Genomic DNA, 26,160 nt, shown 5'->3' with positions numbered 1-26,160 from the left:
TAAAAACAAATGCTTTCATTATGTCAACTGACACCTTTAGACATATCCTTCTCGGGTAAACAATGATTTTTAAAATTTTTTACTTGGTAAAACACCAGATGGCTGATGCAGGGCAACAGAAAACCCTATTTGTAGAACGGGAAAGCAATTGGGTGCTTCCCATGCAAGACATTTGATTTCGCAACAGCAATGTGACATCAAACTAAGATATTATGACGCTCAATTATGAGTAATTATTGTATTTTTGATTTGTAGCCTACGTCACAAAACAGAATAGCCTACATCAGAGCTTTTGTCAAACCAATGTCATTAAAAAAAGACAAACGGCAACATAGAACGTTATACAGTATCGTATTGCAATAAGGCCTAGGCCTACTATAACAATAAAAATTAAATGTTCCAATATACAAAACACATTCTTTGTCGTGAAAACAGTGCTATGCTCTTGTAATGACTACTGGAAATGCAAATTTTTCGGTTGTTAGAAACAAGTTTTTTTGTTCTATATGAGACAATAGTTTATTTATGGATAAGATTGTGCGGATTTTCTCAGAAAAAAGAACTTGTATAAAGTTTTAGGCTTCAACGACATTGACAAATCAATTTTGCTTCAAAACTAGAAGAAATTTGTCTTTTATTTCTAAAAAATTTAAACTTAAATAGCTTCATTGACCTTTGCCTGAAATTTAAAGGTCTTTAAAGGGAATTAATTAAATTGACCTCCATTTGAAATTTAAACCTTTCGCGTTGTCTGGTAATGGAAAAAATTGTCTAGCCATATTCAAGTTGAAGTGACCCAAAATGTTATTTTTGTAGGAAAAAACAAATTCGTTAATTTGCGTCTAACAGGCTAAATGAGTCACATGATTTGGTGTGTATTGTAAGTTTTAGAATAGGTTTGACGGTCTAGTGTTAGTTTATTTCTGAGCTAACCAAAAATAGCATTTCCGCTAAATATTTGAAAGCCGTGAGGCAACTCCTTCATCCACTTGATGTACTCAGAGCAGGTAGGCTAGTTTCGTATCTTAGCTACACTTTCAATAGTAGCCTAAGTTTATTTGGTTTTCCGCCCTTTTTAAAAGCGTTAATGTTTTTCTCTCACAACTACCTGTCAACAGTTTCAGCTCACCATGGCAGGGGTAGCCTAATTGAGAATTGCTGTGATTTTCGGTGTGATGGTCAGAAATAAAAAATTAAACTGAATAAGATTTTGTCTTTGCTTCTCTAGCCCAGGTCATCATCATCATTAAGTTCCTCCTCTCGTCGAGGGTTTTATGAACAAAAAACTACAAGATCAAGAGGGGCTGGTACGATTCTCCGGATGACATGAGCTTGGGCAACGCATTTTAGAGACAGTTATCCATTTATGGGCATCTAATGAGAGGGATAATTGTTGTCGTAACCAGGCTTAGCCTACGCCTGGAAGTCAAGGAAGCCAATTTTGGTGTCCACCTTCAGGCATGCATTTAAGTGTCCTGCCAAAGACACAGCCGTTAGCTCTTGAAAGGTGTCGAAAGGATAATTCACAGACAACAATTAACAGTACAACAATCGGAAACGTCACTCTGTCAAACTCGGTATGCCGGCGCGTCAGTGGTTCACAGACTCAACAAAAGCGAAACTGCCACGATGAGGCTACTCACTTGATTAGCCCATAACTTCTGAAACAAAGAAGCTTCAAGATCAAGCGGCGCTGGTTCAACTCTCGTGGTGTGCGCTTAATTGAGCTGGGACTGCTCTCCATTCAGCGGCATCTAATGGATGGAATAATTCTCCTGGACACAAGACTTCAACCATAGGAAACTTCACTTTGTCAATCTCAGTGACCGAGCCTGCGTCAGTGATTCAAAGCCTCTACAAGTATGCGGAACTGCCAAGATTAAGCTCTGCAAGAATCTTTCCCGGTCTGAGGATAAAGATTCAATCAGTCAAACTGCCAGGATGATGCTCTTAAAGAGGCTTTCTCAGTCCTATAGGATATAAATTCCGAGAATCAATCAAACCTCTGCGTTTTATTGTGTTAAATTTTTGAAAACCTTTGTTATATTTGGCAGTGATGGTAAGAAATGAAAATGATCCAAACAGAACTTTTTGACGATGAACTATCAAAAAAATCTCGTTAACAATGTTTTGTTTAGCAAAATCTTTGCGATATGCAGACCTACGCCATAAAATTGGCCTGGGCTGGAAATCTAGCAACACCAGCGTTGATAATGATGGTAAAATTTAGAAAGCTGCTTTTAAACTCGTAGGAAAAACTTCAAATCTTATAAAGATTTTTTTAGAAAGGCTTCACCTCTGTGCTGTAGCGCACCCAGCATGAGGCTAAGGGGGCTCAAGCCCCCCCCAAACCCGCCACCAAAAATCAAGTTTTTGTAGCCTATGTTCCCCAAATAAATGTTGAGGAAAATAAACGCACCTCCAGCAAATAAGTTAATTTTTTGTTTAAATTTGGGTTGTAGCTTTTGATTAACACTGCTTCCAGAATTTTGATGTCAAATTGGGATTTGCCTTTGCGTAAAATTTTAAAGGAGTCAGCAGAGAATTTTTGATCGGTACAAAAAGAACACTCCATGATATGGTCTTTGATGGCACTTTTAAAGTTCAGATGCTCTTGTCGTCAAATGTCTGGTGGACATACCGATGTAGCCTACCGTATGCCAATGCTGAAGCACACGGACATCGGACTTGTAAAACTGTAGGCTATACCAAATTTGAGCAGAAAGACGAAGGCGTCTAGGACTTCAGTTGAAAATACGAACTACTTTTGAATGTTTTGTAAGTAGGAAAAATGTTCACATCAAATTTAATGTTTACAAAATTAGTGTTTTGTTTCAAACTGTTTTCGTGCTAGTTGTTGTTTTCGCACTTATTTGTATTGGCAAACAGGAATCTAATTCTATTTTGTCATACATGAGGAAAAAGTCAAGATCTATAGAAGATTGCGAGAGTAGACGTAAGAATGAGGAAGCTGATTATGCTAGTAGCATGGGGTTCACTAGGCTAACATGTAATCTGATTGAGAGAACAAATCCTGATGTATCGGCAACCGGTGGGTTGTGGGCCGTGGGTGCCTTAAATATTAATCAAAGGGATGGGTATTGGCCTATTGTCACTGTCACTCAGGGGCGTATCCTTAATGGAAGCAAGGGAAGCATTGCTTCCCCTACCAAAATTGAAAAAAAAGATAATATTTTTCAGTAAAACGATTTCGTAATTTCTTTATCTGAATACGAATTAGAACAGTTTCTAACTCATCTCCCTTCTAGGTTTTAATTTTAAAAAAGTTGGAAGCTTACGGAAGCAGAGATTCGTACCGCATCCATTGCTCTCGTTTTTGCTATACGAAGAAACAAGGTGAGAAACAAAGGAAAAAAGCAGAGGAAAGTTTACGCGATTTACGTTTCTTGCAACTAATCTGTGGAAGCAATCTCAGAGTTGCTTCCTGCTGGGTATCATTCCGGTGCGTAATGAGAAAATCTAAGGCTTTGGGGTTATATTTGCCTTGCAAGGAAAAGTTTGAGCTTAATGTTAGATTTACACTGTTATCCTGGCTACTAGCCTACAGCAGTAGGTAGCTGTAACTGAGCAGTTAAGCTGAATTTTTGGTGTTCTTTAATTTGAGCCACAGTTTTTGCCCGTTTGTGTAAGAGCTATAGGGCAAAGGCAGGTTAGTTGATACAATTTTCACGTTTAGTGAGATGTTAGTAAAACTGTTGGATATAGAAACACCTTTTATGGTGCTAAAGAAAGTTCGTTTGTTGGGCTAACTTTGCCCCAAGTTTAGTCTGTTTGATGTCACTGGTTATCTGTTCAGACTCATTCAAACATACATCTCCGGTTTGTATCAACTAACCTTCAGAGAAGGTTAGTTGATACGCAGATGAGGTTAGTTGATACATGGAACTCCTAGTTGAAACGATCACTATAGCCTACGCCTCAATTATACTGAGATTATACATTATACTTTTGAAATTTATACTCAAACTACTGTAGTGTAGATAGTAGAACCATATTGCCAGGTCAGGGTTAACCAAAAGCAATGACAGTGCTACAGTCTTATAGTTTTATATAGTGTAAAATGTGAAAAAGATATTTTACATCCGGATGTTCTTCCTAACGCCAACCTGTTATACAGATTTGGAAATTGGCGTAATTGTCAATTCTTATAACAGCCAGGGTTTACGTAGAGAGTCTTCAGTTGATCTGTAGCATCGATCAGTTTTTCTTTTATAAAACTGGGACATGTTATCAAAGAGGCCTTATTAATCGTGTGATATTGTCAAGTTCACAGGTTCTGCAGCTTCCATTACACACACTTTAAATGTTCAACAACTATTTCCAAACAGATTTACCGAGTTTCACATGTATTTTACCTGAAAATATCGTTAAAATATTGCAGGTTACTGAATGTACGAATGCAGGCTATAGTTGATACAGTGTATCAACTTCGTCGTATGAGTGTATCAACTAGCCTGGGCTTTAATGTATCAACTAACCTTTTTCTTACTTTTATCAAAAATGTGTCTGCCATCAATCTAACAAAGTTAGTTAAAAATGATTTGACTTATGCAATGATACTTTACATCTATACACTGCCTGTCGCCAACAAGTTAATCTCTTAGCGTTTTTCAAACACTCAAGAATTAACTGAATTGTAAATTTGAAAAAATTTGCAAAAAACCTAAATTTTTGAACATTTTGCATTATTTTACAAACTTGAAACTCGATAACCGCGAAATCATCATGTCACCACTCAATCATCATTCTTCACTAGTTGGTGGCGGTATTTCTACAAAATCTGTTTTCTGGAATCCGTTTGTAGTGGTGTATCAACTAACCTTCTGTATCAACTAACCTGCCCTTGCCCTACCTTTCATTTTAAGTTAATAGCTGTTTATCTGCTAATAAATTTCATACAAATATTACCCTAAAAGTGTTTCCAGAAAGCACTATAATCCATTATTCAAATGTAATTTTGCAAAAATTTTTCCGGGGGGGCATGCCCCCGGACCTCCCCAGGATATGCGTGTCTTCGGCACGCTTTTACCCCAACGACTTTCATTGCTTTCCTTGCTCAACTCACCAGTATACGCCACTGCTGTCAGTATTGTCACAAATCACTCAGCCGACATTTCTGAAATAGCCCCCCCCCTAAACTTTTTTCTGGGTGCGCTACTGCCTCTGTGTCAAAAAGTATTGGTAAAACTGAATCGAGATTGAGTAGTAGTTTTTGAAGCTGGTGTGATAAAAATCTATTGAAAACCTTCGGCAACGCTGTTTTGCATGAATTTTATGCTTCATTGTTTATTCTTCAGTTCTTCACTGGAGAGTGGAGATTGCAACAATCCAGTCATTACAGTTTGTTTGTGGTCTATTGCAATTTCTTCCTGCAGTGTCGGTTTAGCGTTGTGGTGTTTACAAAAGAGCATGTATTGGTTAAACATTAATCATGATCTCTAGACTTTAAAACTCAAACAAGCATAAAACAGTCTGGAATTGACAGAGTACGGTATGTCAAAAGTTCGACTTTACAAAGCTGCAATGATGAAATGGAAGGATGCTTGTACTGTTATCATCACTGCTCCTCATTCTGATCCACTAATTAGAGGCAGCTCCAATCTCAGAGGTACTATTCTTTACTTTAGCCTACAGTAGTAGTGCATGGTTGTGTGTGAGCAATATTGGGTCGATAATTGCGTCCACTTAACAAATTTGTAAATATTTTACAATTGAAATTTAATCTGACAGAAAAATAATTTAACAGTTTGTTTATTAACAATGTTATCACAATTTGTGTAAGTTTCATCGGAGCTGGTATACAAGTCCCCCCCACCCCCCTTGGTAACTCATGACAAAGACAGGACTCAACCAAACACCAGATTGGAAAGTTTGAACATTGCGCGGGGGAGAAGAGTTTCAGGTGTTGCATTTGCGCGGCTGTCAACATCAAACGCTGGAAATTGCGCGGTTGTCAATATCAAACGCTGGAAATTGCGCGTTTGAAAATTATTTACAAAAGCGTAAGGAAAATGCTTACTGAAACCTTAACTTTGCAATTGCAATGCTGTCCTGCCTCGTTGAGCTTCTTTTGGAAATAGCATAACAGCAGCAGCTTAATAACTGCGCTAAGCGTGCTCCTATAGAATCAAGGCGATCTCTATCGTCTTATAGGGATCGTCTTGTATATAATCCGCCTCCCTGGTTAATATGACGTCACAAAACGGACGCAGCTATTATTGGGAGGGTAAAAAAAAGGAAGGTAAAAAGCGGCGGAATGGAGATGATAAGGCGGAATGGATATGGATTTTTTTACAATTTTACTACCGGTATGTTTTTACAATAAAAACATTACACCAACGTCGAGTGTTCGATATAAGGCCCTAGGATGACTTAAAACTTATCAATTTGCATCAATTCAACTAAAAAATTGTCTAATTAAAGTTTAACATCAAAGATATAAAACCTTTGCCACTATAGTCAGTAAAGATCAGTTGACTGGTAAAACGGGTCGTACCAGGGCAATTGATAGCACTTTAATTCAAGAACCTTTAGCCAGAGTGCATATCGATACTCCTTACCTTACCGGAATGGTGGAAGCCTTGTATTTGGAAAGGTGTTTGTTTGACATTGATTTAGTAATTGGTAATGTGGATGAAGCAAGGCCACCTAGTGAACCTGATCCGGAGTGGGGTATATGTGCTGCCGCTGTTACGAGGGCACAGGCAAAGAAGATGGAAGATAATGTAAAGCCTCTAAGAATAGCTGAGGTACAGTCTAAATTAACCGTTACGAGGAATAAATTGGCTGAGATTCAAGAAAACGACCTGACAGTCCAGTGGCGTCGCCAGACCTTCAACATTGGGGGGGCAAAATATTGACAGTGCAAGACAGTAGCATAATCAAAAATTTTGAAAGGGGGGTTGTTGACAGCCGGCGGGCGAAACCCGATGGCGTGTTCGCCGAAGGCGACATTGAGCGGCGGGGGGGTCTGGGGGGCTTCCGCCAGAAAATTTGAAAAATTACTTTCAGTTTGGTGCATTCTAAGAGCATTTTCAACAAAATTGTGGGTATGAATATTTCTGTAAAATGGTGCTGTCCGGTGGCACAGCAAAAGGATAAGATCATGTTTTCTTCGGCATTTTTCGGATACAAAGCTAAGTCTCTATGTTTTCTTGTTGCTAATTCCAGACTGAGATATTTGAATGTTTGGTATTGGCAAAACTCGCTCTTTTAATGCAGTTTGGTTTAAAATTAGGCAAACTTTGTTTTAGAGACATAGGTTGATTGCTTTTTTTGCGAGATTATTACAGTTTTATTATTTATCAATTTTCTCCTTGGTTGATTCAAAAAACGATCTTATTCCGGTAAGTCACTAACTTTTATGCTCTAAAGTCAACCAAAAGTTTAGAAAATGTAACGTCATAGAGGTCATACATCTTGATGAGTGTCAAACAAAAAGCTTTGAGACAATGAAGTTACTTTAGGCTATTTCTGATATATTCAAGTTTTGTATAACGAATAGCTGTTTAGATGTTAATCTAGATCGAACAAGCGATCTCAGCAGTTGCAGATGGCTTGCATCCTTGCACAGTTTGACGAGAAAGTACATCATAGGCTAAAACTTTTCTTGTAGCCTAAACAATGTAGAACATCCGTAAATTCAATTTGAAAGGTTGAAACCCCGAACCCCCCCTCCCTTGGCTACGCCACTGGTGTAAGACAGTGGTATATTATTTAATTTCTCTTGTTTTCTACCAGGGCTGGAAAAAATGTTTAGCTTCCCGGGAATCTGTTTTTTAGAGAAAAAATTTCCCGCGGCTTACAATCACGATAATGAGAACCTTATATTTTACTGATCTCCGGAGCTGACGTAAACCTTAAAAGTCATGTCGACATATTCTTGATGCCCTCCTTATCGAAAATTGTTCTTTGTAGGCCTAATACCGCTTTGAAGGAGGATTACGACTATGAACAAAAGAATAAATTTTAAACTTCATTTTGAATTGAAAAGACATGACGTAATGTCTTCCAACCTTAGTTATATATTTTTTCATTATGTAACGTCTTGTAGGAATAAATTGAAAATCAGTATAATCACTCAAAATGAAAGTAATGGGACTATACGAATCCTCACTAAACCAATCAATCAATGGTCTTGTTGCACTGAAGATGACAACCTTATATTTTACTGATCTCCAGAGCTGACGTAAACCTTAAGGCATAGATCTGTTAACTCAATTCAAACCCTTTGAAAGTTGGGGGGGCTGTCAATTCAACTTTTTTGTATCAACAGTTGTATCTCTAAAACCACTGAGGCCGCGACTACGAGATTTCTTGACTTTTCCTAACTTTTATTCACTTTTATTGAGCTTAAATTTTGAGCGAATAAAGATTATAAATTGAAAGATATAAGGCATTTCTCAGCACATCCTCTGAAATATTTTCCCACCAGCTGGATGAAAGTAACTAATTTGGCCCATGTCTCGTTAATCCTAACTGTTTCACAACGTGAAGGGCATTGGCTGTATGTAAAATAATGTAAAAATAATTAATCACAACATTACTATGCACGTTCTTCATTACTCTACCAAAAAATAATGTGTAAACTCACGCTACAAATTACACTCATAAGTGACCTCAACACTTCAACGTATAGGCCTATGACCAGTTCTAAAATTCACATACCGGTAGTTTTAATTTTCGGATATGCTCAGCGTGAATAATTTTACAAAGTGAATCCCAAATTTTGAAACCGTGCCAAAATAACAGAGATATCACTCCTAAAGCATAAAAAGAATTGACAGCTCCCCCCCAAACTGAGCAAGACTCCAGGAGCCCAAACTTCTAAGGGTTAAAAGTCATGTCGACTTATTCTTGATGCCCCTCTTATCGAAAATTGTTCGTTGTAGTACCGCTTTGAAGGTGGATTACGACTATGAACAAAAGAATAAATTTTAAACTTCATATTTGTATTGAAAATATATGACGTAATGTCTTCCAACCTTATCACATTTTTTTCATTACGTAATATTTACCACCACCAAACCACTTTTGACGATCGAATTTGTTAATTTATTATTCGGTAAAATGTTTAGATGATGTCACGTCATTACGACGATTTGTAATTTCATTCATGACGTCGTATGGATGAAAAACTTTTACAAGTTTTATACTCTGCTGAGATTAAAGAAGAAACATAAATGATAAATATTGGAGAAATTGAGTCTCCTTTACAACTTAAGAATCGAACAACTCAAAACTGCTGAAACAAAACGTTTTGTTTAAGTGAAAGAATCACTGCAAGCAACCAATGCCAAAATGCGCGCGGAAGAAGTCATGGGAGTGTGAGGTATCAAAAATTTAACAGGTTGTTATTTTTCTACATCAATATGTGACGTTAGTTAAAACTTTAAAAAGTCTAGCCTATATCTTTGCTTCTGTAGAAAATCTTTTTATCTACTGTAACTGTACAATTTAGTCATCAAGGTTTTCCATACTTTTTTTTAAAGAGAGAGCTTTTACCCCCTCCCCCCCCCCCCTTGCAACTTGAAGTTGGGATCCAAATATTAAAAAAATAATATTAATATGTATTAATAAAAAAAAAATTAGAAAGATAATGCCCAAAACATTGGGGGGGCAGCTGCCCCGCCTGCCCCCCCCCCCCGCCGGCGTCACTGCGTGACACTGAAGAAATTTGTTAATATGAAAGACTCAATTAAAAGAGGAGGCAGGCGACGGCCATTTGGAGTTTGCTACAGATGCGGTAGACACGGACACTTCGCCAGGAAATGCGTTGCTGACGGCGAACATTCGGAAAACAGACGTTGCCGTGACAACCATTGCTACCGATGTGGGGAGATTGGACACATAGCTTGGAGCTGCCCTTTTGATGAAAAGGCTTGCTACAATTGTCACAAAGAAGGTCATCTCGCCAAGGACTGTCCGGAGAGGAAGTGTTTCCGATTTAAGAAGATGGGTCATCTCGCTCGCCGGTGCACTGAAGACATTGAGGACGTTGGAAACTTTCGCAGAAAACGGCATTATTGTTTTGAAAAACGCCGTCCTTGGTAATTCATGCAACGATGGACTAATGAGTCGTTGAAGATAACTTATGAGAATTGTTTTATCGAGTAATTATTTGTTTTGTAATGTGTTTTGTATTGATTGTGTTGTTATATTGTTTCCAACAATATTCTAAGGGGAGGCGTATGTCACAATCAATGTGCAATGTCTCGCGATGGGTTGCTTTGTATCTTGACCGAACGCGCTGTTTTAATTATGGAATTCTTGAGCGGTATGTTATTTTCGGTCAATGACCAGTAGGCTAACCTTTGGTTGGCCACAAAACGTTTCATTCACCGGCAAACTGGCATAGCCTAGTAAATGATTGTGTTGGCATAATTCGTTTATACCCATAAACCCGTATCAATCGCTGGGTTACTGATTGGTTGTTGGTTGCTGTCATAAAATCTTCTTCAAAATCAGATACTTTCCATCAGATACGGCACACTAACAAAGTTGTGGGTAGCCTACGTGTCGAGAGCTGCAATCAGATGACTAAATGCAGTCACTTGTTAGGCTATTTATCAGGGACAGTAGGCTAACACAAGGCTACTGACTTTATTCGTTGCTTTATTGCATGTTTGCGATAAAACTGAAAGATAAACAAACACTCACTGGATAAATTCGAGTATGCGCCCCATTCATCGGAATGGATTTCGGTGCCGGGAGCAATGTGGAGTATAATTTCAGCCACGAGAGTAGCTCGGTCCCGGCGCGGCACTAGTGTGATGAAACAACAAAACACTGGAATTAAAACTCCTTTTAAACAGGGTGTTTATTGACATATCATAGTCCATTGTGTCTACAAATAACAAGTAGCCTAATATGGACAACAAGATATTGACCAATTGTCATAGCTACTAACTGCGTTCGCTGGACTTAACCGCTAAGCAATTACCAAGGAGGATTTTTACCTGAAAGAATTCGACCCAAAACTGTTGTCATAACTTAGAGTTTAGCAGGCTGAGTAACCTTTCTCTTCTTTCCGATCAAAACCAGGCAATGTAAAGTCTTGTTACTGAATCAAACAGGAGTGGCTTAGAGGCTACTGATGAATGATCGATTCGCCTTTACAATGCATTGTAAAAAAGCTTCTCCAGGCGATTAAGTTTGAACGACGACTGCCCGTTTTGTAGATGAGAAATAAACTTGAAAGTTTTCAGGTGCATAAAGCAAGACATATTGTTTTAGCTTGGAAAGAAATAATAGTTTTATTGCAAAAATTAAATTGCGGAGAATTGGTACAAGTTGGTGAAGTTTAAGTTATCACAAAATAAAGATAGTAGCCTACTTGTTTTGGGTTTGAAGCCAATTGATTCAGGTCGATGTAGGCCTACGATCGTGCTTTCCAACGATGGCAAAATTGCTAAAATCCGAGCAGTAGCCTATGAGAAAGCTACAGCACATAGTGGCAAAGGTTTCATATTTTTGATGTTAAACTTTAATTAGATAAATTTTTAGTTGAGTTGATGTAAATTGATAAGCTTTAAGTTATCCTAGGGCCTTATATCGAACACTCGACGTTGGTGTAATGTTTTAATTGTAAAAAAATAGTCACTCGACGTGGTGTAATGTTTTTATTGTGAAAAAATTGTCAAAAAATCCATATTCATTCCGCCTTATCACTCCCATTCCGCCGCTTTTTACTTTCCTTTTTTTCACCCTCCCAATAATAGTTGCATCCGTTTTGTGACGTCATATTGACATAAGAAGCGGATTTTATACGAGCAATGGAGCACCATTGTTGCCATTATTTAGTTGCAGTCTCGCGGCTGGCCGGAGCGATTTTGCGCGGCTGAGGCTGTGATTTTTAGTAAATTGCGCGGCTGCGCTTGTGATTTTTCGTGAATTGCGCGGCTGAAGCCGCGGCTGGAATTTGAAGTGCGCGGGGGATTTATCCCCCGCGCAGGCCAAACTTTCCAATGTGGACCAAACATATAGGGTGAAACTACCATACTTTACCGTACCTTTGCTTTACTGTTCACACACTTCAATCCACATGTTTTGGTCAATTCCTCTTTATCATGAGCTGCCAAGGGAGGTGGGGGGGACTTGTATACCAGCTCCGTTTCATCTTTTTACTGACTTGTTTTTTGGTTTTCAAATAACATTTAAAAAAAGGCTGTGGCTATATTTACACTATATAGTGTAATAATAGCCTCAATAGTGTTGCCAGATAGGGAATTCTGTCCTAATTTGAGAAAAGTTTAAAGCTGTTGAAAGCAAAAACTTGTATTTTGGAGATTTGTTTTAGTCCTGGGCAAAGATCAAAACCTAACCTTATTCCTAACTCTAACCCTTAACCTTTCCTAACTTTAATCCTAACTCTGGCAACACCTGATTGTAACCATGGCATAAAGTGTGGAAAAATAGTCACTTCCTTTAAAAAAACTCTGTTGTCATAAAAAAAAAAATTAAAAAATGGCATCCTGACTTTAAAGCAGCATAAAAATAAGATGTCAATGAGAAGTGCTTTTACCACGGTCCGCATGTCATTGCTGTCATCCCATTATGTATCGCACTTTTTTTTTTACGGATCATTGTATTCGGCGGATCGCGCAGAATTCCACCATGGAATGACTGTGGTGTTTAGACGCATTTTAAAATTAAAACAAAAGTTGCAATATGTACTATTGTAATTTTATTGCACACAACAATACCACCAAATTACTACATACTTAAGAGTATGAAAATATCTTTCTAAAAAAAAGTGTAGCTGTTTAATACGATTTTCAAAGGTCCTTTAAAGCAAACTTGTTGCAAATACGCACATAGACTAGCCTATACTATATAGCACATAGACTAAACTAGCCTTAACTATATACGCACATAGACTAGACTAGCCTATATAGATATTAGATAAATTGGGAAAAAAATTAAAAGAAATTGCACATAATACCAGAAGCAGTAGTTTGATCTAAAGCAAGGGTGTCAAACTGTCAAACATGTGGCCCACAAGGCGCATGTGTTATTTATTTGGTCTTCAGAGCAATTTGAGTTTGAGACCCCTGATCTAAAGCATCGTGGTTTTTCTGTATACTAGCGTGCAATATTATGATTGAAAGATTTCAGAGATAACATATATTTGATCTCACAAAAGCATGACATCATAATTTAGTCATTTTTGACCAATGACATGCAAATTAATTTTTTCTGATTATATATATATTTGAGTTATATATCTACTCTATATTATTTCATAATTTAAAACCAGCTTTCACCTTATAACAACCTATTAAGCTTAAACATTTCTTGCATTTAAAAACATAAATCCAATATTTTGCTCTTGTGATTGGCTAGCGTCATGGCTGGCTAGCGTTCATCAAAAATTTAAATACTGTACCGTATACTATACAATGACATTAGCAATCTTATAACAAATGACCAAAACAAAGCGACACATTTTAAAGGCACCTTAGTGACCATTTCTCATGTGAAATCTAATCGCAGCCTTTCTGGCAATGGCCCCATACCACAGTTGCCCAAATATGAAGTTCTTGCTTAAATGCTCAATATGATCTCGAGTGTAGCAGCGCCTACATATGGTTTTAGTTTTACAACCAAATTCACACATCAGCTATCATATTGGCTAACATTTCTGCAGTCAAGTACTCACTCTCAGGTGGGATTATTTAAACAGTTCAATTTGATGGCCAAAATTTCCAATTGCTTCATGGCTGTTAAGAGAGCATTGCACATTTGATTTTCATGCATTTCAACTTGACACTAAAAGCAACTGTATAGATTAGGCTCATCAATCAGTTCATATTGTTTTAGCTTTCCAATTTGTTTTTATACAAAATTATATGCAAACACTTTTTTAGTTGCATGTAACTCTCCACTGGGATCTATTATAATATGAAATTGAATTAAGTTTGTTGTTTATGTATGTTTTCTAACACCATTTTATAAAACATGCTGGTCAACTGCAGCATACAAAATCGACAACGTAGACATTTATGACATGTTCTTCAACTGCTTCAGAAAATGTGTCACCACCTTCTGATTTTGATATCTTGATGTTGAAGAGAAGTGCGAAGAGTTCCTTTTATCCAAGTACATATGTTTTTCCAGGAGGAGCAATTGATGAGGTTGGTAAATGCATATTGCACATCCCACTTTTCTCAAAACTTTGATCTTACTTATATTTTAGATCGAGAGCCTACGACAGAAGATTTCACCCCATAAGGTACAAAAGGTTTGACCCCTTGAAGTTACTGGGGTCAACCATGTCACTCACAAAAAGTATGGAAGATTGACCGCACCGGGTGGATCTGGACCCTAGAGCCCCCTAAAAAGCCCAAAAAGGGGGTTAATTTCACCCCATAAGGTACATGGACCAAACTTGGTGAATACGAAGTTTTATGTCAGGACATCACAAAAATATCAAATCTAACAATATTTTCGAGTGGAAAGGTGATGTAAGACCCCCCCGAAAGTGACCCCCCGGGGGGTTAATTTCACCCCATAAGGTACATGGACCAAAGTTGGTCAAAACGAAGTCTTATGTCGGGACATCACAAAAATATCAAATCTAACAATATTTTCGGGTGGAAAGGTGATGTAAGATGCCTTCAAAGTGACTTCCCATAATGTGACCCCCTCGGAAGGTTTATTTCACCTCATAAAGTACATGGACCAAACTTGGTCAAAATGAAGTCTTATGTCTGGACATCACAAAAATATCAAATCTAACAATATTTTCGGGTGGAAAGGTGATGTAAGATGACTTCAAAGTGACTTCCCATAATGTGACCCCCTCGGAAGGTGTATTTCACCTCATAAAGTACATGGACCAAACTTGGTCAAAATGAAGTCTTATGTCTGGACATCACAAAAATATCAAATCTAACAATATTTTCGGGTGGAAAGGTGATGTAAGATGACTTCAAAGTGACTTCCCATAATGTGACCCCCTCGGAAGGTGTATTTCACCCCATAAAGTACATGGACCAAACTTGGTCAAAACGAAGTCTTATGTCAGGACATCACAAAACTATCAAATCTAACAATAGTTTTGGGAAGAAAGATGATGTAAGACTCCCCCAAAGTGACCCCCCAGGGGATTAATTGCACCCCATAAGGTAGGCTACATGGACTAAAGTAGGTTAAATCGAAGTCAGATTTCACAGCATAACAAAAATATCAAATCTCACAATATTTTCGGGTGGAAAGGTGATGTAAGATGTCATCAAAGTAACCCCCAGAGGGTTTATTTTATCATAGAGTACATGGACCAAACGTGGTCAAAACGAAGTCCTATAGGTCCTAGGACACCACAAAATATCAAATCTAACAATACTCTCAGTTGGGAAGATGATGAAAGACCTACCCAAAAGTGAATCTCCTCCTGTAATTTAATTTACTTCATTCCTTACTCGAACCAACCTTGGTGTAACGGAAGTGCTATGCCAGGACAGTACCAATGGATTAAATCTAAAAATATATTTATATAGGTTTTGGTGAAATACATTCACAAGCTGTCCCATGATGCATGAAATGGAACTATAGCCTACTTTACAAAAAGTTTTTGTATAAATCATATTCAGTCAATCGAAAAAAGGCAACAGGACATGACAATACATGGCTTTGTAACACCAAAAACAGAAAGTACTTAAGAAGCACATAGGCTACAGTCATGGGCGCCGATCGCTCTCTAAGATTGGTGGGGACATTTACTAGGAAAGAAAGGGCAGACGAGCGAAGCGAGCTGAAAGATTGGGGTCTGTTCAACGAACAAACAAATAGGCCTACAGTAGATAGGCTACAAGTCTAATGTGATGTATTTTAATTGTCAGTGTCAGCATTGGACAGCAGAAGTCCAAACACTGCAACTCGGCAACGAGTCTCCGGCGAATTAAAAACGAAGTCCTTGGTTGATCCTTGGCTTGTAATGAAGGTTGATCGAATTCAAAACTTTATTGTGCACATAGCAGACCATTGCATGATTTGGCCGTTTCTGTGTCATGGTAGATCGTAACAAAGTTTTGATACGTCGCAAAGTTGATAATGAGCGTTCAGCTGAACACGAGCGGGCTGGTGATATGAGCAAAAGTTCCACTTGGGGAAACATTTGCCGAACAGCGGATGGTATCTTCTTGAATATCATTCGAAAATCTTGTGCAAGGGACTCTGTGTCAAAGAACTGAAGATAATCGTCTACCAAATGTGATTGTAGCTTTCCACTGAAGAGTGATTCTTGTAGAATTTTGTAGTACTCAAGATCGGTCGACTTGAAATAGTCAGTAAGGTTTTGCTGCGAGCTGTCAATGACTGCAAAATACTCTGACCGATCGATCTTGAAGTTTAGGAGGTTGACCATGGCCATGTCCATACTGAAGACGATTTGAAACGTGACAAGTCTTTTAAAAATTGGGTAGGGTAAGAGTTTTTTCAATTGAAAAAAAGCTGCCTGCCAGCCTTCCAACTGCTGATTTTCCTATATACAATTTTTTGCCAAACCGGTAAAGACATTTCAGCAGCTCTTCAATGTAACCTCAATGTAATAATAACTGAAAAAATAGCTTTTTTCTTATACAAAAGTAACACAAGCTACATTTACTGCACTACATGCTTGTACGACTCTTTCAAAGTAATTCTAAAACTCTGCACTGTGTGGCCCTGGCGTAACCAAATTAAATACAATTTGCGAGTTACACCAGGGTTTCTCTGCCTAATAAAACATTTCTACTACGGTTGGAGCTTCCTCGCATAAAACAAAAATGTTGTCCCCTCCTTTCAATATATTTTAAACGTTTGACTGGTAAAATTGTGACATTCGGGTAATATTTTCCCTTTTACGTTACAAAAATAATGTAAAAAGATGATGGGGACATGTAAAAAGATGGTGGGGACATGTAAAAAGATGGTGGGGACATGTCCCCACTGTCCTATAGGGATCGGCGCCCGTGGCTACAGTAGCCAGAAAATTGATCCAAGATCTTGATACGACTACTAAATGTTGACTTAATTGAACAACTGACTATCCAAATAAGACGAAGAATAAGACGAAGAAAGTGAAAGCGACAGCAGTGACAATGAAGAATAAAGAAACGACCGTTTACATTTACACAAACAATCTCTGTTTATGAATGAACAGTTACAATAACTGATTGGAGACATGAAGCAAATGGCATTAAACAAAAATTTACTACATTGGGTTTATTGGGTTATTTATTGTAGCAGCTGGAAAATGTTTATTACTGCCTGAATTAACGTTCCAAATGATTCATTTCGAAACGTTTTGATTTGGATAGTCAGTTGTTCGATTAAGTCAACATTTAGTGGTCGTATCAAGATCTTCGATCAATTTTCTGGCTACTGTAGCCTATATGCTTCTCATGTACTTTCTGTTTTTGGTGTTACAAAGCCATGTATTGTCATGTCCTGTTGCCTTTTTTCGATTGATTGAACATGATTTATACAAAAACTTTTTGTAAAGTAGGCTATAGTTCCATTTCATGCATCATGGGACAGCTTGTGTACGTATGTATTTCACCAAAACCTAAATAAAAATATTTTTAGATTTAATCCATTGGTACTGTCCTGGCATAGCACTTCCGTTACACTAAGGTTGGTTCGAGTAAGGGATGAAGTAAATTAAATTACAGGAGGAGATTCAGTTTTGGGTAGGTCTTTCATCATCTTCCCAACTGAGAGTATTGTTAGATTTGATATTTTGTGGTGTCCTATAAGAATTCGTTTTGACCACGTTTGGTCCATGTACTCTATGGTGAAATAAACCCTCTTAGGGTTACTTTGATGACATCTTACATCACCTTTTCACCCGAAAATATTGTTAGATTTGATATTTTTGTTATGCTGTGAAATAAGACTTCGATTTAACCTACTTTAGTCCATGTAGCCTACCTTATGGGGTGCAATTAATCCCCTGGGGGGTCACTTTGGGGGAGTCTTACATCATTTTTCCTCCCAAAACTATTGTTAGATTTGATATTTTTGTAATGTCCTGACATAAGACTTCGTTTTGACCAAGTTTGGTCCATGTACTTTATGGGGTGAAATACACCTTCCGAGGGGGTCACATTATGGGAAGTCACTTTGAAGTCATCTTACATCACCTTTCCACCCGAAAATATTGTAAGATTTGATATTTTTGTGATGTCCAGACATAAGACTTCATTTTGACCAAGTTTGGTCCATGTACTTTATGGGGTGAAATAAACCTTCCGAGGGGGTCACATTAAGGGAAATCACTTTGAAGGCATCTTACATCACCTTTCCACCCGAAAATATTGTTAGATTTGATATTTTTGTGATGTCCTGACATAAGACTTCGTTTTGACCAACTTTGGTCCATGTACCTTATGGGGTGAAATTAACCCCCCGGGGGGTCACTTTCGGGGGGGTCTTACATCACCTTTCCACTCGAAAATATTGTTAGATTTGATATTTTTGTGATGTCCTGACATAGAACTTCGTTTTCACCAAGTTTGGTCCATGTACCTTATGGGGTGAAATTAACCCCCTTTTTTGGGCTTTTTAGGGGGCTCTAGGGACCAGATCCACCCGGTGCGGTCAATCTTCCATACTTTTTGTGAGTGACATGGTTGACCCAGGTAACTTCAAGGGGTCAAACCTTTTGTACCTTATGGGGTGAAATCTTCTGTCGTAGGCTCCCAGACTATTTCTTGTTTTTACTGTATATATTATCTAAAAAATCAGGTTTTATAATTACTAATTTGTAAATTACTTTAGATCTTTTAAAAATTTAGATTTTAAATTTTCAAAAATATTTTTAGGTTTTATGAAGTGAACTACAGTATGTAATTTTTGTGTCAATTATTTGTACATTTCTCAAGGTTTTTGAAAAGTGATTCTTAGCACTTTAAGTTTTTTAGGTGTAAATGCCACATGCAGGCAAAGCGTTTGTAGCGGACGCGGCAGTTAACACGCGCGCTCATATACAGCCGTCAAGGCTGACGGCGACATTTCTGGGCAGAACTGGCGAGGAATGACCAGGACACGATAGTCTTCTTTACTGCCTTATCTATCGACTGGTTTGACAGAATAATACTTGATCACAAAATAGAGTTCTTTAAGGCTGCGTTGTTTATTAGCTTGGCTTCTAGTTTCCAAAGAACAGAATCCGAACACATCAAAATGAGAACACCGAACTACTGATAATTCCACTACCAAAACACTAGCATGCTTTTATTCAAATAGAATTTTACATATTACCTTTTAAAAATGACATTCTAGAAGCCGCAGAAACCAACCAACTAGCTAACCGATTGATCAAAGATTCTGTATTGAGTGAGTCTGAGTTTTTGAGTCTGAGTTAGGGATCATAGTTGCAGTTTCTTAAAAAGAACTCTAGTTGTACTTGGAAAGGCGCATCCACAGGCATCGCCAATTCTACATGCGACCATCTAACGCAATATAACGATAGATTTACGTGTCGATGAAGTACAGTAGGAATGCGATTCAGGCACAATGCAAAAGTTGATTACAAGACTGCATTCCGAGAGCACGCGGTATTTGTTAATTGGAAAGGAAGGTTCTAGAATTCGACTTGACGTCATTGAAGTGAAGCGCGTTGCGTCAGAGAAAATTAGCTCTCGAGCGCCACACGTTGAATGAGAAAGGGATGTTTTATTTGCCTTTCAAGCATGAGACCAAAGTGATTACAAAAAAGAGGACTTGCAGCACTGCATAACGTTGCAGTTGTTTCTAGGTGCTGCCTGTCATTAAGCTACAGCAAAAGCAAGTTGTGTGATTATTAATGATGGAACAACCTCCGGTTTTGGTAAAAGTTTGGCCATTTTTTACAACTCCGAGCCAGAGGCGATAGTGGATCCGGGCTGGAGCCGGAAGTGTGTGTGGCTGTGGCCAAGTTCATGACCTTGGATAAATCTAAATTTATGTATCATTGTGGTATTGCAGTGATACAAGAATACACAATTATATACACATGTTGGCCGTAACATTGGTCTTAAATGTAAGGTTAAAAATGGGTTTAAAAAAGTCAATCAAAAATATTCAATATTTTAAAAACAATACTACATCAGATGGGTAGAAGACATAGCCACCAAATGTTTACTTCTAAATAACCCTTTTAAAGGACCGTAAGCATTTCCATCAAGCACTCTCTATAAGAGGCCTGGTTGTTGCTTCACTGCTTGATAAGAGTTGTGTACCGACAGCCAGGGGCGTTGAGAGGATAATTTGAAACTGTTACCAATGAGGCTCTTCCCTTCCAAATTCAAATACTTCTAAAAAATGCACCATATCTGACGAAGTGGTTTCTTCAAATTCTCGGTCCCTAAAATCATTCTGGGTTCAAAAATATCCGGTCAAAATGTTGCCTCCAGTGCACCACTAGTCATTATAAAGCATATCATCAATTTGAAAAGTCAACTTTATAACGTTATTTGATAATTTGCTTGATGAGATATTTTTATGCATATTTTGACCATACAATTGAACTTATCCTCACACTGACAAATCTCTGTTGTGATGTTATTCTTGGCAGTTTTGCACACCTTTCCATCCATCTTAAATCTAGTCAGTTTTACACAGCATTTCAATCATGAGATTGACGTAATGAAGTTCCTTTCCTTTGAAGTGAGGTCTTTTAAATTATTTTATCCACTATATGCCGCTGAATTCTGCTGTGTTTAAAGCAAGCTACTAAAAAAAATTGCCAGATTTAAACCTTCTTTGCTCGATTTTTTCTACTTTTTCATACCCTGAACTGACAGAGTAAATAGTTTGATTTTTGAACATTTTGCTTTTGTCAACGAAAGTGATTAGTTTTTATTCACAGAAAAAAATATTTGTTTGCATTTTAGTTGCAGCTTTTATCAGGGTTTTAAAAAACATATTTTTGTTTCAGGCCGATTGTTCCAAGCGTTGGGTTGATTTATTCAGTTCGGTCGATGACAGATTTATCAGCTTTTTTGATAAGTTGAAAATAAATCAAACGGACGGGCGCAGGGCTCCTATGTTTTTGGAGACTTCTAATAACTCCTTGCTGAAAGAAGTTGCATACAGAATTTGTGCGATTCGTGAAACCTTTGAAGAAACCGGTATCTTGATATTAAGGAATGATTCAAGCAAACTTGGTCTTTCAGAAGTCAGAAGGTAACATTAACGATGCAAAATTTTTTTATTACAGTTAAGGAGCAGATCATTTTTTTTAAACGTTCGCATGCAAACTCACGACATACAAGCTGAAGTCGTGCAGCGCCATCTCGCGAGAGTTGTTTAACACTTTGCGTTGATTTTAAAATGTATCTGAACTTTTTAGGCAACCGAAGAGAAGAAGTTCTAAGTGCTGTCCCTAAGATGCAGAATTTATGTATGCAACATTGCTTTATATAATATGTTTTGCGTTTTTGAAGTTATGTATACTTTTTAAGAGAATGTTGTTGAAATGCTCACATTCTTTTGTATAAAATAATTCCAAGCATATTAGCAAGCTCACAAAAGTAATGTTTGCCCAACCATACAGACAGTAAAAAAAGCATGGATTTCGAATGCCGTTTGCCGTGTATTCATGATACGTACGTTATAGCAACTTGTTGTTAGTGCATTTATTTTTCTGTTTCCAGTGCTGATAATGTACACGAATTCAAAGACATCGATGAAGCCAAGTTGTGGCGAAAACGAGTGCACGACGATGCTTCACAATTCTTTAATCTTTACACAGAACTGAAGTAAGTTAAATGGTGTCGTTTGGGTCAGAGTTTCCTAAATTTTTATTGACAATTACTTTTATATTTTACAACCTTGTCACCAACGACCCATGCATTTGCTGTTTGAGTTTCGATTTTCTGCATTTTCAGTAGCCTATCCTACCACTATCAATAGATTTATAGTTTTGAATAATCTGCTGCTAATTTTTGTCTTTTACACTGCAATCTATTATTTGAAATTCATTCATTCTTGTTAAAATGTATGTTTATTGTACCAACAGCAATATTTCAAAAGATGTCACGATTTGTTGTCACAATGAAATGACAATTGTGATGTCACTCAAACGCAACACTATTGGTGACCACTGGCCATGAATCAAAATGGTTTAAATCCAACCATGTTACAAAATGACAGGGCGAGCTATGTCCCAAACGGTTAAATTCCCCACTTTTACATTGATTCAATGTTTGCAGACGTTGAATCAATGTAAAAATGGCGCATTTTGTTGTCTGAGGTGGTCATATTTTAGATGTTTCCAATGTCCGTATTAGATGTGTTCCCGACATATGGGCGTTGCATGAATGGACCAATTGGCTTACTCCGGCAGAGACATTTACGAAAATATCAAAAAGATACGACACTGTCTTTTATACTGCGTCACTTTCTCGAATTCCACGTCACTGCAAACAAGACGATGAAGAAACCACACACCTGATTGTATGAGAACAAGGTTTTCTGTTGAATTGTGGAAGTTATTTTTTTCCATTAACCCTTTAAATCAGTGGTGTCCAAACTACGGCCCGCGGTCCAGTTTTTATAGGCTCGCGGCAAATTTTGAAAATATAATTGAACATGGCCCCCACAGGGAGCTTGAGCTCAACTCTGTTGCACTTCCCAGTTTCGACATTACATGGAGCCAGCCATTGAAATACTGCTTCGCAGCTGTTACCGATTCTAAACAAAATTAAGCAAAGAAAAACTTTTACCCCGAGTCACCAGAAATGGCAGCACCCAAGAAACGAAAATTAGCAAGTGGGTGTAGAAAGTTTCAAACACGGTGGAAAAATGAATATTTTTTCAAAGAAATGTAATCTCGCCTTACACATATGGAAAAAAACGTTAACTGCAAAGCCTATTTTGGTGGAAGGGTGGTCCGATTAAGTGAGAAAAATTGCACAAAAAATCAGTTTAGATTTTGGACCGGCGAAAAATGGTCCGATTAAACGGATAATCCGATTAAACGTAGGTTGATTGTATTACTGAAAACGTTTCGAGGTTGCCTTCTTTACAATATAAGCTTAGGTCGAGTTTTAAGGATAAAAATGAGTGAAAAATGTAATGCGGCCTGTGGCTCAAAAACTTTGAGCACCCCTGCTTTAAATGGAAAAATAGTTATCATGGAACATGAGTTTTTAAAGTACATTTGTAAAGATAGCGAATACTAAAATTATTATTTTAATGTTGTTTGAACTTTAAAAATCCTCGTAAAATTTTTGGATGAATGTACTTAATCGATGATTGTAAAAGTAATGGTAAATTTTAAAATAATTTGTAATTATGCATTTTTGGGTGCAACCAAGTTAATTATCCGTAAATTTATGCTGGCTCATGTTTTTTTCGAAACAGCTTTAAAAGTCGATTAATTTCTGAAAAAGCTGTGTAACAGCTGTTTTCGAAACAACGCTTTTGAAAGACCACCAGATTCTTGTCAGCTGGTGCGAGAAGCCATAAATTGTATTTGGGCGGTTAGGCCTCATCAGTATCTACACTCAGTAAAACAAATTCAATAATCGCGCTCAGTTTTTTAACTGAACATCGAAACGCAAATTTGTTTGATTTGATTGTTTTATTTTTTAGTTGAACTCGGCCAGCGAAATTTTAAAAGCTGCTTCTGACGGCAGGATCTTACTAGGCCCCCCGCAAGTGTACGAGTTATGTCGGATGCTGCATTTCACAAAGCTTGAAGAGTTTGAAAAGTGCGATACTTTTAACGATTATGTTTCAGGCTTAGCTTTTGTTGCAGAATCTGTTAACATATGGATTCAGAAATGAAGCCTGTTACGCTATCAAGAAAGTTGAATTTGTAGTTTCATTAATTTCAACAACAAAGGACTTGGCTTAGAACTTTGGCAGAGAGGCAAACCTTATATTCTTTATTCAAAAACTAATTTTGTTGGACATCCCAGCCAGCAATTTACATTGATTTTCTGACTGGGATTGGACTAACCCGAAGAAACACATTGATTCCGTTGCAGGTTTGCGTCTGAGCGTGGATTGAAAGGAATGGAACGTTGTCTTCCAGTCAGCGGAGTGACCACTGATGGCTTCATTTTGTCGCTTTATCCCGGTTAGGAATTATCAATTTAGAATTTTGTTTCAAATTTTATATTTTGTATTGTTTTTACTCCTAAACAGCATAATCCATCATTTTTACATAGGTTCAACGTCTGTAGACGTTGAATCAATGTTAAAATGACGGATTGTGTTGTCTCCGGTATTTTTTTGCATTAATGAGGAGAGTTTACTCTTCCATCGACGTCTAGATTTATGAGGTTGGCAGCACAACATGAAAGTAGCTTTTCAGCTATGTCAGGTCAACTCCATCTACCCCAGAAAGTTCAATGGGTTTGTTGAAGTATTGTCTCTAAATTACTCCATCCACTAGGTGCACTGAATGGAGAGCATTCGTGAAATACGTTGCTTAAAACCCTTTGAGTGCCCTTGACGTTTCTCATACGTCATAAGAATGCATTATTTGTATGCCAAGGACGTATGTGATACGTCAAAATATGTAGTTAGTTGTATGCCAGGCTTTTTGTTTTTTTAAGATGGTTGGACGTTTCTGGTACGTCCAAAGCAAATGCGAAATACATTCTGAAGACAAATATTCACTCACAAGATACTTGATAAGGTTGAATTTTGCCTCCCAAGCCTATAGTCATCAGTCATAGCAGTGCCTCTCTTAGGGTATTTTGGGCTCTGTGCGGAATATGCTTTGTGGGCCCCAATGACAATGATCCAATTTAGTAGCGTAGGTAAGTATTTTGAAAGGGGAGGGGGGTTTTGACGGCCGGCGGGCAAAGCCTGATGGCGTGTTCCACTAAGGCGACACCTAGTGGCGTGTGTGTGGGAGGCCTCCCCCAAAAAATTTTGAAAAATTACTTTGCATGTTGGAGAATGCTTTACGAAATACTGTGCCACACGAAAGTGAAATATTGGAAGTAAATTGTAAAATTCCACTAAATAAATGCTTTCACAATCATAGTGTGCTGAATAGTTAGAAAAAGAGAGTTTTTAGGGGAAAAGGCAAAAAAATAATGACGTCATCAATGATCATTTTTATGACGTCATAGAAACCATCGATGACGCAAAACATATCCTTGACAGTTCCAAATCTATTTTGATAAAACAACCTAAATCAGCCTTTCAAAAACGCGCCTAAATTCGTTTTTCATAAAAGTGTCAATTTTGGTAAAATACCCTTGGCACAGAGGTAAACCCAATTAAAAAAACCTGTGGCAGTCAAAGGGTTAAGCGGACAACCGGACATGTTTGAATATCTCCTCAATCATCTGCACGAGATAACAACAGTTTGATATTTTACTTATGGTTTCTTTTTTTGCAGGCGACCAATGGTATCCCGAAGCAGCAGTGGCTGCTGGTAACCATGGCAAGATAAACATCCCTATGACATATGAGGAAATGCTTGAAGTTGAGCCACAGATTCATAATCACATGGTCTTCAGTTTGAAAGAAAATTTTTGCTCCAACAAAGCTTCCTGGACTCCACGTTACGGGCATCGCAAACCTATCTCCGTTGACGTTCAGCTTAGGAAATTGAAGCCTAATTTGTAGGTAATTTAGCTTCGTGTCGACCCTGAGGTTTCGGGATGAAGCGAAATGAAGAGAGGAAAATATTATATTTTTTATTAAGTTGTCTAATATTAAGCTTAACAGCTTCCAAATTCACCCAGAACTGTTTGTTTTTTCGAAATTTCATCGTTGATTCTGTTTAATAATTAATGCAGAACCGAAGATGAACTCACCCTGTACTCTTCGTTTCCATTCTCTCTTCCATGTGACTCAAACGTGACATATATCGCCAAACTGTATGAATCAATACTGCAGTCCGAACACTGAGGCGTCGTGTGTTTACACCTTCGTAAGCTTTTACTTTTTCTTAACTAATTGTTTTAGAAAAAAGATGGTTTATTAATCTCTGATCAACTGAATCAATCGCGCCGTCGATTTTATATTAAACGTGTCAACCTCCTTTTGCACAGAATGAATCTTGACGTATGTAAGCGTAGATCATATTGTTTTACATGCAAAAACATAAGATGCTTTCACTTTCAGCGCTGCTTGCATTCCCGAAAGAATGAAACAGCGAACATTTGCTTGAGTGCTCTCGATAAAACTTTGGTCTTTATGGCA

The 26,160-nt window shown here is 37.7% G+C and overlaps 1 protein-coding gene across 2 annotated transcripts; it reads left to right on the top strand.

The window, feature by feature from the left end:
* The first annotated feature begins 5,340 nt into the window (after positions 1–5,340).
* Positions 5,341–26,120, top strand: LOC145775644 (acyl-coenzyme A diphosphatase NUDT19-like). 2 transcript variants are annotated; one of them, XM_082586970.1, is made up of 9 exons: positions 5,341–5,629; positions 14,050–14,156; positions 20,924–21,171; positions 21,642–21,746; positions 22,278–22,443; positions 23,584–23,702; positions 23,982–24,073; positions 25,352–25,581; positions 25,755–26,120. In XM_082586970.1, exons 1-8 carry the CDS (start codon positions 5,515–5,517, stop codon positions 25,579–25,581), a joined length of 1,182 nt encoding a protein of 393 aa, XP_082443096.1. In that variant the 5' UTR covers positions 5,341–5,514; the 3' UTR covers positions 25,755–26,120. The 2 variants fall into 2 exon arrangements, with proteins under 2 accessions (XP_082443096.1, XP_082443097.1); XM_082586971.1 differs by lacking the exons at positions 22,278–22,443; positions 23,584–23,702 and having other exon boundaries at positions 25,352–26,120.
* Positions 26,121–26,160: the final 40 nt, after the last annotated feature.

This window comes from Aplidium turbinatum, chromosome 8 (assembly GCF_918807975.1).
Source record: "Aplidium turbinatum chromosome 8, kaAplTurb1.1, whole genome shotgun sequence".
In the NCBI taxonomy this organism is placed as follows: Eukaryota; Metazoa; Chordata; class Ascidiacea; order Aplousobranchia; family Polyclinidae; genus Aplidium; species Aplidium turbinatum.
Note: the sequence above shows the minus strand (reverse complement) of the source record. Positions and strands in the feature narration are given on the sequence as shown.